The sequence below is a fragment of the Mycteria americana genome, chromosome 6, assembly GCF_035582795.1.
Source record: "Mycteria americana isolate JAX WOST 10 ecotype Jacksonville Zoo and Gardens chromosome 6, USCA_MyAme_1.0, whole genome shotgun sequence".
NCBI classification, from domain to species: Eukaryota; Metazoa; Chordata; class Aves; order Ciconiiformes; family Ciconiidae; genus Mycteria; species Mycteria americana.
This window is the reverse complement of record NC_134370.1, coordinates 67,743,276-67,759,524: the sequence shown is the minus strand read 5'-3', so window position 1 is coordinate 67,759,524 and position 16,249 is coordinate 67,743,276. Positions and strand designations below refer to the sequence as shown.

At 48.5% G+C, this 16,249-nt stretch overlaps 1 protein-coding gene across 1 annotated transcript in view; it reads left to right on the top strand.

Moving 5' to 3' along the window:
• Positions 1-16,249, top strand: part of IGDCC3 (immunoglobulin superfamily DCC subclass member 3) — a 106,140-nt gene that overhangs the window by 69,582 nt on the left and 20,309 nt on the right. Inside the window, exons 5-6 of the mRNA XM_075504214.1 lie at positions 1,554-1,691; positions 8,624-8,782. Of these exons, the coding sequence (XP_075360329.1) occupies positions 1,554-1,691; positions 8,624-8,782 (297 nt within the window). The remainder of the gene's footprint in view (positions 1-1,553; positions 1,692-8,623; positions 8,783-16,249) is intronic.

Below are 16,249 nucleotides of genomic sequence, written 5' to 3'. Positions count from 1 at the left end.
TGATTAACAAACGAGCCGCTCTGATCTGTGCTTGCCCTTGGACCGCAGCAAAATCCCCCTGCTAACACCCTGACTTCAGCCCCTGAGCTACTGTGAAAGGGTAATGCTAAAAAACGTAGGAAGAAAAGAATGTTTTTCTTGGAGAAAAGCCCTTGCAGATAGTTTTTGGTGGATCACTTCTCCTTAACAAGCTTTTTGGACATCGGAAAGTCCATGTACAGGAGTCAGCGTGGGATGGTCCCTACAGCAAAGCTCGGCCCGTGGCAGAGCTCAGCTCCCTAGCCCTCCCTGTGCCCCTCTCCTCCTCGGGGGGAGACAACCAGCCCAAGTATTTCTCTCCACAGGTGTACGGAGCATTTTTGCCAGCAGCAGCTGTCAGATTGTTGAAATTCCTTAAACACTGCTTGACCTCAGCATTTCTGGAGTATAACCCAGCTCTTGTTGGAAATGGGGAGAAGGCTAACGCAGAGATTATCCAACCGTGTTTCTGTTGGAGAATATCTCCTTTTTTTCCTCCTCTCCTGCTCCCAACAAATGGGAGTGAAGGCTGAAGGGAGCTTTGGTCCAGGGATAAGGTTCTGGGGACTCAGGAGATGCGGGTTCAGCTGTGGTATACCTGACACAGGATGATGTTTTTGTCCTGCCGTCTCCTCCGGTCTGGTGAAATGTGATTTCTTTTGCTTATCCTGTGCCTGTCTGGTTTCCAGAGTCCTTGTGCCAGGGCTTTATTTTATTATGGGTCTGCGCATCATCTTGTATGATGGGTTTCATCTTGGTTGCTGCCACTTGGTGCTACTGTAGTGCAAATAAACCATTAGTGATTGCATCGTGAGCAATGATTGTATCACGCTTATATCAGAGCAATGGGATGCATGCTCGCCCTTCAGCCAGTTACACCAGAGTGGGCCAGGACAGGGGTGCTGTAAAAGGCAGGCAAGTGACCACCCTGTGGGCTGCAGTCATCAGAGGAGTTTCCTTGAGTTTCCTCTCAAAAAAAGATCCTCAACAGGAGTCAGGGACTGGCACCTCCATGGCTCTGTGTCCCAGGACAGGGCTTTTGGGGCAAATTACACCAGCAGCAAGAGAGGATGCTTGCAGAGAGGCAGATTTAGGCATTGTGGACTGCATGGATTACTTTATGGCCTGAGATGCTGAAAGATAAAGCAACTCCTTCATTTATTTGCATTTCTGTCTGCACGAGCTGTCCTGCAGCTTGTGTCCTCCCTATATACCATATTTTTCCGGCACATCTGCTCTCTGCAGTTCACGGCGCTGTTCCTTCTTTATGCTGCCCATATCTGGGTGTTAACAGGGCTGCTTGTGGCTGGGTCGGTTGGCTGAGGGGTTTTCCCCAGGAATATCAGCGCACACTTAAAACACGTTCAGACAATGTGGCTGCCACGTGAACGTTGTGCTTGTTTCATGTGCATCTCAAATTTATTGAGGATTACACCAGCCACGTCATTGGTACTTAGAGGATGCATGAAGCCCTCGGTGTTTCCATTAAACAAGAGAGAATCGGATGCCTTTTAACAATGATGCTGTCCTTGCAGGCTCCCACTCCACCGTTTACAAGGACCCCATGATTCTCGTCGGTCCGGAGAACCTCACGCTGACGGTGCACCAGACCGCTGTTCTGGAGTGCATCGCAACGGGCAATCCCCGGCCCATCGTCTCCTGGAGCCGCCTAGGTAAGCCCCGGGGCTGACTGGGATTTCCTCCTCCTCCTCCCCATTGCCATTGCATGGGAAATAGGTAGGTGCCACTGACTATTTTATGCAACAAGTGATTCATCCTTTCCCTTCCCACTGAAGTTAATTGTAGTAGGCTTGAAGTGCTTTTTATCCTCATGTCTACACTTTGTTTTTTCTCTCTGCCAAGATCCTGTTTTCACCTATTAGAGAAGTGGGTTGGTTAAACCTGTAGATGTTTCATGAAAGGTGATAATTTTATCTTTTCTCGAGTGACAGCATCTTCTTCAGCTGCATCAAAAACATCACCACTGTTGGCCTAGAGAAGCAAAATCATACACAAACACATCTTTCATGGAGAACACACTTGAAAGAAACTTGCTGCCTGTTCAGGGAGTTTTAAAAAAATTTTGAGGAGAAGAGAGTGTTTATAGTAGCATGTCTGAAGCTCTGAAAAAACAAATGCTTGCTGCTGGCGTCCGTGATTTTTTTTTTTAATCTGCATGGAAACCAGAGGCAGTGTCTAATGGCATCATACAAGCGAGGAAGAACAAAGTGCCGTGTTTCTCCCAGTCTGAAAGCAAGGGTTATTTTAGGTTCAAACTTTCTGATAGAAGCTCAGAAACTATTTTCCTCAGAGCGATACTTCCATTGCCCTACAGAAATCTGTGCTGAGCAAAGAGCTGATGGCTTTTGGTTTATCTTCCAGAGCTTGTAACTCCGCCTGTGCGCACTGTGGGGTTGGGATCAGTTAGTATTTCCCAAGCCCTTGTGGTCCGCAAGGTCATGTCATTTTGGAACGCTAATCTCCCCAAGTCCCCCAAGGTAGCTGGGAAGCACAAACAGGGGTAATCCCCTCTCATGCTGCTGTGCTGGATGTGGGACTTCACCCCCGTGGCTCTCCAAGGGTCAGGGTCCAGCTCATGGGAAGGGCCACTTCCCACTCCAGAGCCATCTTCCAGGGCACGAGGACACGTATCCAGCATCAATTGCACAATTTCTTCATGTTTGCCCTCCTGCTTGCATCCTCTGGTGGCTTGTAAAATCAGCTTGTGTCTGCCACTAACTTTTGTTTTCCTCCGGAGCCATAACCGCCAGATTGATGCTGTTTTAAAAATTCCCCAGATAGGCTGTATCACTGTTTTGGTTCTCTTGGACACAAGGCAGCTCTACATTAAGCGCTCAACTATAATAAACTACTTTATAATTGCCTTAATTATAAGTGCTTATTACCTTCTTCAAAACACTTGTCTCTATAGAGCAGTGCAATAATGAAGATGTAATAGCTTTGTGCGATGTTTGTCTGGACGGTCTGAGCTCAGCATTGCCTTCCACCAAAAATAAATACCCTCTCCACACTGCTTTGCAGCACAGTGGCAGAATCAGAACTACTGAATGAGAAAGAGATCCCGTTATTTTCCCTCCCTTTCAGCAGGAATGTTTCCTGTCCAAAGCATCACAAGATCTTGTTTAGTATTACACCGATCTCGACAGCGATGTGGTGTACAGGCGCTCTGATGAGTTGGTGGGTTTGTCATCTCTTTGTAGCCATTTCGGAAGCGCTTTCATGTCTCCATGTCTGTGTGATCAGGATGAGAGAGAGGGGTTTACGCTGGACGGGGAGGTCCTCCGAGCATCTGTCATCTGTACACATGGCTTCCTCCCGCGTGAGGGTCTCCTTCCAGAAGTTCTTCCTCCAGAGCTGATTCAGCTTAAATAACCACTTAACTTACTCAACTTGGAAAAAAACCCTTTTCGTCCGCTTCCAGAAATAAAAAAATCCATGGCCACAAAGTCTTAGAGAGATGCAGCTGATTTAGCAATAGGCCTGACTTAATTTAAACAAAAAAAGTCAATTATATGTGAACATCTTTCTTCCTTGGTTGAAAAAAAGAAGAATCGTGGCATTGCCATTATGCTGGGTCTTTGCACAGGGCATGTTGCTGTTTCGGAGTGTCTCGCTGAACCCCTTTGCTCACAGTTTTGACGTTGTGGCATTTCTTCTATCAGAAAGGAGCAAAAGAACAATTTTGCTTTTACAGCTTTCTGGTGCAGGGGAAAGCAAGCCATAAACAACATCTGCACTTTTCGCTTTGGCTTTGCTAAAACCTGGCTGGTTTTTAGTGGGAAAGGCAGCTATATTTTGCTTGAACGAAATCATTCAAATTCTGGGCCAGTTTTTGAGTGTCACACAATCAATTTTGAATTTAATTTCCTTGGGAATATGTTGTAGCCCCTGACCACAAACAGAATTCCTGCGTCTTGCCGTGCATGAACTGTCAACATTCATTAGAGAGCAGGCTCTGAGAGAAATGTAAAATCATTAAGGGTTTGTTCAGGGAAGATAGGGCTTTTCCTTTCAGAGCTACGCACTTCAGGCTTGGACCTGTATGTGTGCACAAATGAATATCCTGGGCACTTACTGCAAAGCCTTTTGAATGAATGACGATTTTAATGTATCCTTACCCTTTAACTGACAGGCCACTGAGCTGGCCTCCATAAAAGGTACCAAGGCAGAATAATAAACTATTTAGAGAGATATAGAAAAGTGAAGCGAGAGAGAAAAGACAGTGATTATCTGATAGCGTTATACAGAAGTTGTCAGAAAGGCTCGCACAATGGGAAGGAAATTACTAAAGAGAGCGCCATTCAAGAAGTAAACTATACAACAATTGTAGGAGCCAATTAATTGGTAACTTATTGGACACAGAAGCTTGCAATAGATGGCTGACTGGTTGACAGGAGCACCGTTCCTGTAAGTGTTTAGAAATAATAGAGTAAATTTCACCACTTCACATACTGAATAGTCAACTGTTGCAATGTACTCTAAATATGCTAATCCACAGTGCCCAGTGTCTGCCGGAGCAGGAGACCCATGTGTCTAAAAAGTGGAAGGCTGCTATGGCACAATACAAAGAGTTCACAAAAGACCTAAATGATCAACATTAGAAAGTTGTTACTTTCTTTCTACTTGCTACTTATAAAAGAAAGGCGTTCGTGTTGTTGCATATTCATATCGCCTGGCACGTTTTAACGGGTCTCCGTAATTGGTGCCGGTGTGCCAATCACTCGGTTAGCAGGCGGAGAATGGACTCCAGAAAGCATCACATACACCTTGGAAAAATAAATGATGCGGCTCCCAAACCGCAGGCATCTTTCATCCAGACCTCACCCCAGTGTGGAACCTGGAAGCCTCTACTGGTCCATAGCCAGGGCATACTCTGGGAGCATCTCCCATTTGGAGAACAGTCTCCTTTATTAATCAGTTGCCTGGCTGCTCTTCACAACCAGCTGAACCTTCTCCTCCAGCCCTTGTCAATCAGGGATTGACAGAGAGAATCTATCAGACATTTCTACCCAGTCTGGCTTGTTTTGAGCCCTCAAATTTTCTGCTTTTTACTTCATAAGAAGAAGTAGAAGGACATGGTAGATGAGCAGCAGTTTCAAGCCTTCATGGGTCCTGAGAGCTTTGGGAACTGAGCAGCAGTGCTAGCTTTGGCAGTCTTTCGGATCTCCTCCATGGAGAGATGACTTGGTGATGGCAAACGATGCCAGGAAGGTGGGGTTTCAGTGTTTGGATGCCTTAATCCAAGCCGCTCTTCAGGTCTCTGTGTAAGTGAAACAGGGTTAACATAGATAGCAACCCTTGCAAAGCAGGTGTGATATATCAGTCCCTCTGCACAGCACTTCTGTGAAGTGCTGAGCTTTCTGGATGCAAGGGATTTCTTGTGTAAATACTCTGTATTATTTATATGTGTTGTCAGTGTTACTGAGTTGGACTTGATATTAGCTGAAGGGCTTCTAACGGATCACAGGATGGCTCAGGTTGAGTGAGGCACAGTAGAGTAAGAAGGATGGAGCAGGCTGAGAAAGCAGAGATATTTCTCTAGAAGCCCTTTTCAGTGCTCTTTGAAAGGGAGGAGTTGAGTAAGAGGCATATGGGATGATCTGGCATGGTGATCTTTGCTGGCTGTGAGAGGTGGCCACACTCTCTGAATCAAATGGCAGATCCCCCGAGGTTTCTGAGCCTGGAGAGCTTTGTTCTTCAGGGAAATGAAAGACGCTTGGTTGACAGGAGACGTTTTTTCAGACCACCACACCTCTAATTAATAGTTGGAACTAGAGAGGCAACTGAGGACGTATCGATGCTGGTATTTGGACTGTGTGGAGTACCTGCTGCAGGCTGGGTCTTTGCATGCTTAAATTATGTAGCACGTTATAAATAATACAGTAAAACTACTGACATTCAAGTCACATTTCTGTGGTATTTCTTAAGGCAATGATGTGATGAAGCATGCAGGTATGGCCACTTCGCATCTTCCACTGGTCCCGCCCCTCCCTCGAGAGAGAGATTTGATTTTTACGCCTATTGTAAATATGGACTTCCAAAAGGTCTAATTTAAAAGATGAAATCAAGTTCAATTTTAATTTAATTCAGACCTCTTTACACTTCAGTTCAAATGATGTTTGAAAGGAATGGTTCCTTCTTATTGCTCATTAAATGTGGGACAGGTCATGTTTTACTGTCCTTTTTATGACTGAGCCATTTACTGCTGCAGTGGCTTGGCCAGCTATGTGATCATTTAATCATTTAATGACATTGTTTTTCTCTCTCTAAAAGACCTGAGCATTTTTCTTTGCAATGCAAATAATGAAGTGGTCTGGCATTGCCTGCCTAATGAAGCAAGGAAACCTCTAAGTTTAAAAATTTCCTGAAAAACAATATATAAAGAACATGGCAGCAGATACGTTTGTGAAGTGCTTTGTAGCTTTCAGTCCATGTTTTGCCGGTGTTTCCTAGCAGGATGCTGCCGTTAATCTGAAATGGGATCCCTCACTCGTACGGTCCAGGCTTGCGAGCTGATGAACGTGCGCTGCTTTCACTAATGCTGCCAGCGACACTTGCTCTCCGTCCCATCACGTGCCTTTCTCTGGGGATCCAAGCGCTTGCTGGGCAGCAGGTTGCAAAGTGGCATTTCTGGGTTGATGATTAATTTGTCCCTCTTCTTGAGTGCCTTCACCTTTTCCCAACCTATTGGTTGTGAGAACCTGTTGGTTGTGAATGGCCCAAATCCTCATAATATTCTTTATTATGCAAAGCATGCTACTACATCTAAAGCATATGATTGCAAGATAACTTTTAACTAGCCCTGCATGCCTGTCTGTGTTGAAGCATGAAGCCTGCCCGAGGCCAGGCATGAGCCAGCTCTCGGTCAGGGGCCATGTTGTTGTACAGCAGAGGCTATGAAGGAAATCCTTGGGGATAATGGGGTGTCTCGGGGTGACTGGAGCGGCCCTGTGGCAACTTGTGTTTCCCTCTGTGTTTTCCATGAAGGTTTCCCATTGCTGGATTACACCAGATGCAGCCACTGAAGCGGTTGTGTGCCATGAATATTGGTAACCAGCCTGAGTCCTTCAGTGCTAAATGTCCCTGGAAGCTGTTCTGCCCACTGGATGATGATAAATTTTAAAGCGGGTTGAACAGTCATTACCTAGATCTCTCAGGAGGTGGCCCACAGGAGTGGAAACCAGCTAGGGCATCTCAGATCTTTCCCCATGATCCATTGCTTCCTACAGAGCAGGTCTGGTTTTATTTGGCTTCTTCCATTTCCTTAGCAAGATTACGGCACAGACCAATATAGCTTCCAGGAGGAATTTTTCAGATTAATTTTTCCTTTTACTAGCCACAACTTCGAAGCACAAGACACGGGCTCTTCTGCTGTTCCAGAACACACATGTATGAAGGACTCATGGGATGGTCAGGTGGGGAGATCACCAGGGCTGGCTCTTGCTTCTCTCATTTCTGTAGGTTCTTTAACCTCCTCCATGAGCAAAGGCGAGAGAGGGAGTGGATTCCCATTTCCCGTCTGATGAAAGTGTGCTCCCTTTAACTGCTCCTCCAGTAAAACTGCTCCCCTGCCTCGCCCCTCTGCTCAGACACCCTGACACATGCTAGGACTGATTTAGAGCTGCCTTTGTCAGACAGTGTCTTAAAACACAAACCAATGAAACAATAAAAAGCAATAACCTGATACTAATGAAACACATTGTAATTAGACCTGGCTGGGAATTTTCCAGTGAAAATAGGCTTTGTTGGAAAAAGGTGAATTCCCTGATACTGAACTATTTCACGTTAAGTAAGTGCTTCAATTTTGAAGACCTTGTGCTGGAGCCCAGGCATGGTTTTTTGGAAACGTCAGTGCTCTCCTGCCAGCCTGCCTCAGACCCAGCACTCCGGATGGAGGCAGCCCTTTCCAGTTGCCCTTCCAAGCCAGAGCAGCTGAGCAGATCTAACCACCAGCTCAGAGTTTGGCTCCTTGGCCCTGAGCTATTTTGTGTTCAGGAACTAAGGAATTGAAAATCCAGTGTTTGCATAGTTTCCACAGCCACAAAAATCCATCAAGGGTTAGCAGGCAAAAAGGCATAACTTCTGGCTCAGGAAATCCCCAAGTCATAAATTGCTGGAGGCTGGGAGAGTGCATCAGGGAAGTACTGCTGTAGGTTGGCTGGTCGTCTCCTTCCCAGAGCATCTCTGGAGCAGGCTGTTGAGCTGGTTGGATCCCTGGTCAGTCTAATGTAAGAAGCTGATATGATTTAGCTTGGTTTAACCATTCTGTTGAAAAGCGTTCTGGACACTTCATCTTGATCTGAACATGTGGCTGAAAGCTTTCACATTTCCTGTGATGGTACCTTGGTTTTCCAAGCAGCACAAAGTGTGGTTTTGGGCAAACACCTGAGGATCCTGGTTTTCTCCAGAAGGCAATTCTGCTAAGAGCATCAGCTAAAACGCACTGACTTTACTTGGCAAATCCCAGTAACAGAGCATGGCACCCTCCATAAGTACTTAAATTGGACCTCACTGAGGACTGTGCCCTGGAGAACCTCACTCAAAGGTCCAGCATGTGACTCTTACACTTTTCCTCTTCTTTCAGATGGCCGTCCGATTGGCGTGGAGGGGATCCAGGTGCTGGGGACAGGAAATCTCATGATCTCGGACCTCACCGTGCAGCATTCTGGCATCTACGTGTGCGCAGCAAACAAACCCGGCACTCGGGTGCGAAGGACCGCGCAGGGCAGGCTTGTTGTACAAGGTGAGCAAAGCTGGGGCTTGGGGAGCGGTGATGCCCACTTCGCTGTGCCCTCTGCACAGGCTCTACGTGTCGCCCGGCCGCTGTGATGGGTTGGGTTGGACAGATGCTGATTTTGCTTCTCTGATGGTATCAGACAAAGGACTTCTTTTCCAGACACGTGGTTTTCCAGGTGGGGGTATGTCTCTGTGTCCCTCGCAGATGAGAGTCAACCAGGTATCATTCAACTGAGGCTTCACCTGCATGGGTTGCAGTGGTTTCCCACCCCATCACAGGCATTTATTTGGCTTAACAGACATCGGTGGTTACTTGTTATCAATCATACTTATACATCTCAGCAGAAAGCCTGGGCTGAATTAATGAGCCAAATTAATCTCTTACCCCTGCATGGTCCTTAGTGATATGGGGACACAGGCACTGTTCTTATATTGGACCCCTCTGCATGATAGATATTGTTCCTGCAGTGACATCCAGGAGTGGATATCACTCACAGAGTATTGCTGTCCAACTGACATGGCACCAGTAAGTCTAAAACCATTTCCAAAAAGTTAGTGAGCTGTTTTCTTTAGCTCAACACTTGTATCTGAGCCCCTTGCCACGACATGAGTAAAGCACCCTTTGGGGGAGATGCCCAGGAGATGCAGGTTGCTCCCCTTCCCCGCAGCAACTGTCCTGAAATGCCACTTGTAAAGGGTGATTCAGGCCAGAGTAGAGATCAGCACTCAAGAAACCGAACAAATCCCCTCTACATGCTCCGTGCGACCAGTTTCCATGGTGAGGGGAGCCAGGCAAGTATTTCAGAAGGCAAACCCAGCTGGCAGCGTGCTCTGAATGGCAGTAATCCACCCCTGATTACAGGCACTCACCTCCTCTTCAAGCTAGTCCACTTAAAGCATCTCGCACTCTCATCAGTTCACTCATTAACTATTGACTGATGATATCCTGAATCTAAAATTATACACCTCCTGCCGGAGCGAGCTAATTGAACCTTTCATGCTGGTGATGGGGAAAGTGCCCTGCTCCAGCCCTGATGCTCACCTGACAGGTCCCGGGTGTCGCTGGCGGTGATCCGGCACTGCACCGCTTGTGCAGCAGCCGTGGTCCCTGGGTGCTGGCATCCCTTTCCCCTTTGCCTTGGCAGCAGCGAGGAGCAATGGAGAAAGGGTGCTTATACAGGGCTGCTCATATCTCCTGAGTCCCAGGTGCTGATCAGAGCGAGCAGGAGGTGAAAACTCGCCGTTCCTTTTGCTGTTGGATTTCTGGGTGAACAATGCAACGAGGGGGCCTCCCAGCTGGCTGGTGGTGGGCACACCTATAAGTCCCCTTATTGAGAAACACCAACCCAGGCAGTAAGAACAACCATGCTGTATTAATACAAACCCTTTAGAGCTGCTGCAGGACAGCTCTACACATGGTGCATGTAGCAGAGGTCTACTAAACCCAAACACAAAGCTGATGTACAGGAGGGAAGCAGGCAGAGCCAAAAGAAAGTACTTGGAAAATCTATGAAGTCATAAAAATACAGCTATTGAATACTGTTGACTGCTTCTGTTAGCAATTGGATGAGAGGGGGAAAGGTAGCACAACTTCTCATGGCTACAGATCAGCAGTTTTCAGTCTCTTTGGAGATTTGAACATCAGCTCCTGAGCAGCTGGTCTAGTGCTGGAGTTCCTCTGGGGTAGATTTACTGTGGACTTTCACCTGGGAAACCAAGATGAGAATTTGTCCCTAAAATGGTAATCACAGGGCCATCGGAGCCCAGCCTCGTTGTGGAAGGGGGATGCTCCTGCGTTCAGCATTAGCAGAGAAGTTGGCAGTGGTATGGAGAAGCGTGGCCACTGCGTCCTTGGTGTAGCCCTTAGACATGAGCTGCCGTGTCCAGGACCCCAACCTCTGTTGCCCATCCCTAAAATGCTTCATGTTTTTTGGGGAGCTGTTGTTCCCCAGGGAAGCTAATGGCAGACTCTGGCCAGGCAGCTGGACTCATCCCAGGTTTGCGCACCCTCCCTCTGGTAGCAGCTTTTCCTTCCTCTGAATCTCATTTTGCCTGAATTTTCCAGCTGAGAGGTACAAATGATTGCTGTTCAGGTTTGTCTGGGAAGAAAACACCGATAATGACTGACATGGGAGACTGTGGGTTTTATCTTTGTCAAGATGTCAGCAATGCAAATTACATCCATAAAGAGAATAAAAGCAAAGAGCGGGCTATCAAAAGCCTGGTTGGAGAGGAAGTTAGCACAAGGCTATGACAATACAGCGTCCTCAAAGCATGCCAGGCCAGGTACTTGCTGCCTTTATGCAGGGGCCCTTGAAGTGCCTGGAAGCACAAATTAACTTGCCCTGCATCTTTTGAAAGAGGCACGTTTTATAGGTGGGAAACTGGGGGAGAAAGGGCAATGCTTCCTGTTGTAAGGCAAGGGGTTAGCGGGAGGCTAGGACTGAGACCACGTCCACCCTCCTGCTGCCAGCGTTGGTCCTTGTCCCCATCACAGCAGCTGCGTGGGCAGAGGTGTCCTGGTTGCAGGGCTGTGCTCTGCTCCAGCAGTAATGTCCTTTCGCGTTGCAGGCTCTCCTTCAGATCATCTAACGCCGTCTTATTATCTTCCTGGGAATTCCTCCTCCCTTCAGAGGAGAAGGCGTCAATCCCCCGCTCCCTCCCTTCCTGCCCTCCCCTGGCCATTTAGGCTCCTTTGATCTCTTTTGTAAGGTTCTCACACAAGAAAGTTTCCATTTTCCCTTCAGATCCCAGCACAGCCATTTGAATATTGCTTTGTGCCGAGCTGCGAATGAAAGTCTCACGGGGGGAGTTGTCGAAGGGACGAATGCATCGCCGGCTGAAACGGAGGGTGTGCGTGCGTGTGGTGCAAGGGAAGAGCAGGCTTCGGTGGCAAGGAAAAAAAAATATATCAAAGCGCTTTCTCTCTACCTCCTGTGCAATCTTTTGTGCTTTATTATGTGTTTGGTGTCATAACAAACTGATGGGCTGTGAATGGCCAGATGGTCACCAGTGTTCTCCACTCCATGCTTCATTTCCTCCTGAAAGCTATGCAGAAAAATGAGATCCCATCTCATAAATGAGTGCCCATCTTAAGGACATGTTTTTGAAGGCTCTGCTGACAATGACTGCCTTGTTCGCCTTGCTTTCTGCCAGCAGAACCGGGCAGCGCTCCTTGGTCCAGCAGATCCGGCCACTGCTGCATTTCCTGACGTTTCTTCCATCGTTCTTGCTCGCTGGCATTGCAAGCCTTGGCTGTGGGGTTGAATTCATCAGCAGATGTATTGCAGTTGCTGTGTTTTAGGCCCGGCTCTGTGGTACTTGGTTTGTCCTTGAGTTTAGCCCTAAATTAATGCTGCAAAACCAGCTTCAGTATGTGCTGCATGGGTCAATGTGCCCCATGGAGCAGTCCCCTTCCTGCCCATGTTTTCCTTCTCAAGAAGAGCCACTACGCAGGGACAGGTGGGCACTCAGATCTCGTCTGTCGGGATGCTGGAGTGAGATGGGGTGCCTGAGCGCTCCGGAGCGTCCTCCCAGGAGCACAATGGTAGGTGACGTGGGAACACGTCCCACTGCTGTGGAGCTCCAGCCTGCAACTTGCCAGGACAAGAAGTTCATGATGCCCACTGAGGGCTGATGTACAGCCTCCTTGAGTGGTCTCTGCCTGTTTCTCAGGGGACATGGTCATGGGTTCCACGTGGCCTTTCGGCCCTAGCAATCCCACCAGCTCTACAACTTAACTATTTAAGTTACTTACATAAGCATCTGGGCATCCTCTGTAGTCAATAGAGAGAAGCCAAGTGGGCAGCAGTTCTTTGTCTTAAATCTCCTGTCATCTGATGCTGTGCTTGCCTGACTTCCCTGTTGACCTGTCTTCTCCTTTATACCCTTATTGTAGGTTCCAGTAGCCTAATTTATCAGGTTTTGTTGTTCCACGTTATTCTTCCTTCTCCTAACCCCAGCCTCCCTCCCTCATCCTGCCACTCTGGCTACTTGAGAATTAATGACAGCTTCATACTGAGATGCAAGGGGCAAGGATTCGTCTGGCACCGGTGCATCGGCTGTCAGTGCTCCCTGATCCTTAGGACAGTCCTTCTCGGCGAGCTGTCAGGTGCTGCAATAAGCACCACGCCACAAACTCACAGCAAGGGCAGCGAAGCTCCCTGTTATCTTGGGGAACACACTGGTGGCTGGTCACTCTTGAGATGAGATGTCCCTAAAGAGAGGGAGCCCGTCCGGGTCTTCTGTTACAACCCGCTGTTACAGTGCATCTTCATGCTATCACAGTTTGTTGAGCACAGTAAAAGCTATTGAAGCACTTCGTTAACGATTCTGGGGGTGGTATTAAGCATTATTGCTTTTTTATACCAATGTCATGCCTTTAAATATTCATTAAAACTGCATGATTCCCTCCCTCCCATTAAGTCCTGAATAATCAACTCTCTGGTTTCTTCATACTTCTGGGGACAGAAGGGCTGGATCCTGCCCGCTCCTCCTTGCCAGGTTTGAATCCTTCGCTCTTAACAGTGGTCTTCATCAATATCTTTGTTAAGATCTTCATGGAGGGCTGAGAAGCGCTGCTTCTCGCTGCCTGCAGTGGCCTTTTGGCATGTAGTGTGGAAGGGGGAGAGGCGTTCAGGCTGCTGCGCCTCCGTGCAGGGCGAGATGAGCGCTGACAAGATGCTCTATTAATTATGAATGACGAGGGGGGTGGAGGGCTTGGCTGAAGGCAGGGCTTGGCTGAAGGCAGGGCTTTGCTTCTGCTCCTTTCCCACTAACCCAGGGCCAGAGGTGGCAAACTCTTGGTTCCTGTCAAAATCGTTTGAAAGGGCAGGGAGAGGACCTGGGAGGAGGAGAGCAGATGTTCTTCTGCCCAGGAAAGGAGCCATTCGCCCCGACACCATGCACCGGCACCCGCCTCAAGGCACCCTGCCTGGGGACGCTGGTACCAACACCGGGTCGGGTGCACCCTGGTCTGGGGTAGCAGAGGGGCATCTCCTTGCAGCAATGTCTGTCTCCGTGTTAAGACCCTGGTGGCACCCGGACCATGTCCTTTCTCTGATGCTGTCAGAAGCTGGTGATGGGGACAAGGAGCCTTTTAACTCCATGGGTTTCTGCTGTGGCCTGGGCCCTTTTGCTGCTACAGCTCCACGCTGCCGCTCCTTCTGCACCAGGAGTAGGGTGAGACTTGAACGGGACAGAGCAATGCCTGGAGAAAGCCAGGAGGAGCAGGAACAGCAGAAGGGCATCCCATGTCTTTCAACGAGAGATTCCACCAAGCAGGGACAGCTCAGCACAGCGGAGGTTGGAGCGTTCAAAGGAGTGGCTGCCTGCTCCCCGGAGAGTTTAAGCAAGTTAAACAGGGGCTGGGGTTTTGATCTGATTGTGTTTAGCGAGACAGCGAAGAGGAGGGACAGCGGAAGGGAGCAGGGACCCGAGGAACCCGAGGGGCCGCAGACCTGAATAGCATCGCTGGCGCTGAGCCAGGGGCCGCAGCTGCACGTTCGTTACCCCCGAGTCACACGCGACACCGCTCCAATTACTCCCTCTTGACACGGGCTAATAAGGGAGGATAAGGAGAGCCGGCGATTCCAGAAGGGTTACGCTGGATGCTTCTTTCCATATTTAAACTTTGTTTCTGCTGGAACAAACGGCGGGTTTGAGATTTGGTGAAGCGGGGAGGAGGCAGAGGCAAAGAGCCAAGCAGCAGGATCTTTAATGAAGCTGCAGCAAGGAGCTGGAAGATGGCTGTGCCCTTCCTTGGCATCGTGGGTTTGCACCTGTGAGTATTGCGGGTGCAACTTGTGAGCCCAGATGAAAGCAGGGAGCTGCACAGCCACTTGCAAAATAATTGCTCCTGCAAAACCGCGCCAGCACAAAGCGGGGGGCGGGAGGTTAAGGAAGTCTTGAAAATCAAGTCTGTAATGCTCTCACTGTACACCACAAAGGGACCATTCACTGCAGGGAAGAGGGGTTTTTCCCCCTGTTTATCCATGCTTCCAACTTTTATTGAACCCATCCTGAATTTTGTTTTAATTTATAAGTCTAGGGGGGAAAAGATGTAGGAGGGAAATAAAAGGACAAGGGATCGATTGGCACGTGGGGAAGTTTAGCAGGAGGTTCTGGAAATATGTGTCCATTAGGTTGCTGAGATCAGGTTCATTAGTAGACCCAAGCGCCGACAGAAGTGGCCTGACAATAAACTCTGCCGGCGGACACCCCCTACTGCTAACATAAGTCAGACCTGCCATGCTCCGCTTCCCTTTGATTATTAAAAATGAAAGAGGGGGCTCCTTTGAGGTAGACGGGCTCTTCAATGAATTTCTGTGTCTTTCTGCTTGCAGGACTTACAACGTGCATGACTTCGCTCTTACACACAAGCACCTTTCGCTGCGGTTTGGCCTTGTTGCAGCAGTAGCGATGCTCTTCCCTTGCATGCGTGCGGCTGGGGAAGAGCTTTATCACTCCGTGCTCCCGCAGCAAACCCTGAGGGGTTTTTTTGGCCATGAGCCATAAGGCTCTGCTCTTGCATAGCTGCTCCCCCTGGCAGCCTGGCCACCCCTCAACACATTTTGCTGGACCAGTTTGCTCTCTTCTCCCATCCCCTCATCTCTGCTGGTGGCAAAGCCCACCAACCCCATGCTTGGAAAACGCCAGCGAGTGGCACTGAGCATGTCTCCCTGCATAATCTTGCTTTTGTTGGGAAAATTTAACACCAGCCATCCATTATGTGACGCTGGTCAGTAAATTCATTACGGGCCCATGCCTCTCGTCTGTTTGTCTTCATTGCGGCTGCTGCCGGTTCCACCTGATTTTAGGTTTCAGCAGCAACATGGGGTTTATTTATCACTTTGCCCTTTGAAGCGTAACTTCTTGAATAAACTCACCAATTTGGCACTGTCTTTCAGGCCCTGCTTTCTGTAGGCTGATACGCTGTTTTATTCTGATAAATGATTTTAAATCTCTTTTGAGCTGCTGGAAGGGGGGAAATCCCTTTCCGTTTAAAAATGTTATTGTTAAAGGTGAAAACATTTGGTTACGGGGTGAGCAGCAGTTACAGGGATGATGGAGTCTTCTGCCAGGCTTGGCAGGACCCCAAGAGTCCCAGGCTGCAGATGTGGGGTAAAAAAGGCTCCCCAATCTATTGCTACCAGGAGAGGCTGCAGCAAGTCTGATATTTACTGGGGAAAGAACAACCTGCCAGATTGCTGTATGCACATCCATACCTTTCTTTCCATTTGCAAGCAGTTTGCTAATGCCCTACGGGTCCTTTGGGCAAAGCCAGGACATTGCTTTAGCTCTGCCATTGATGAAACAGCAGATCTCCCCAACCGCAAATACTATAATTGCCGCATGTAGTTGCAGCCTTCCTTCCTCACCGCTCTTCATACTGTCAATATGTGCTGATTTTTGCGAGCCTCCGTAGCAGAGGGCTTGTTTCTGCCAGGGTGATGGCCCTGCATGGTGCCACACA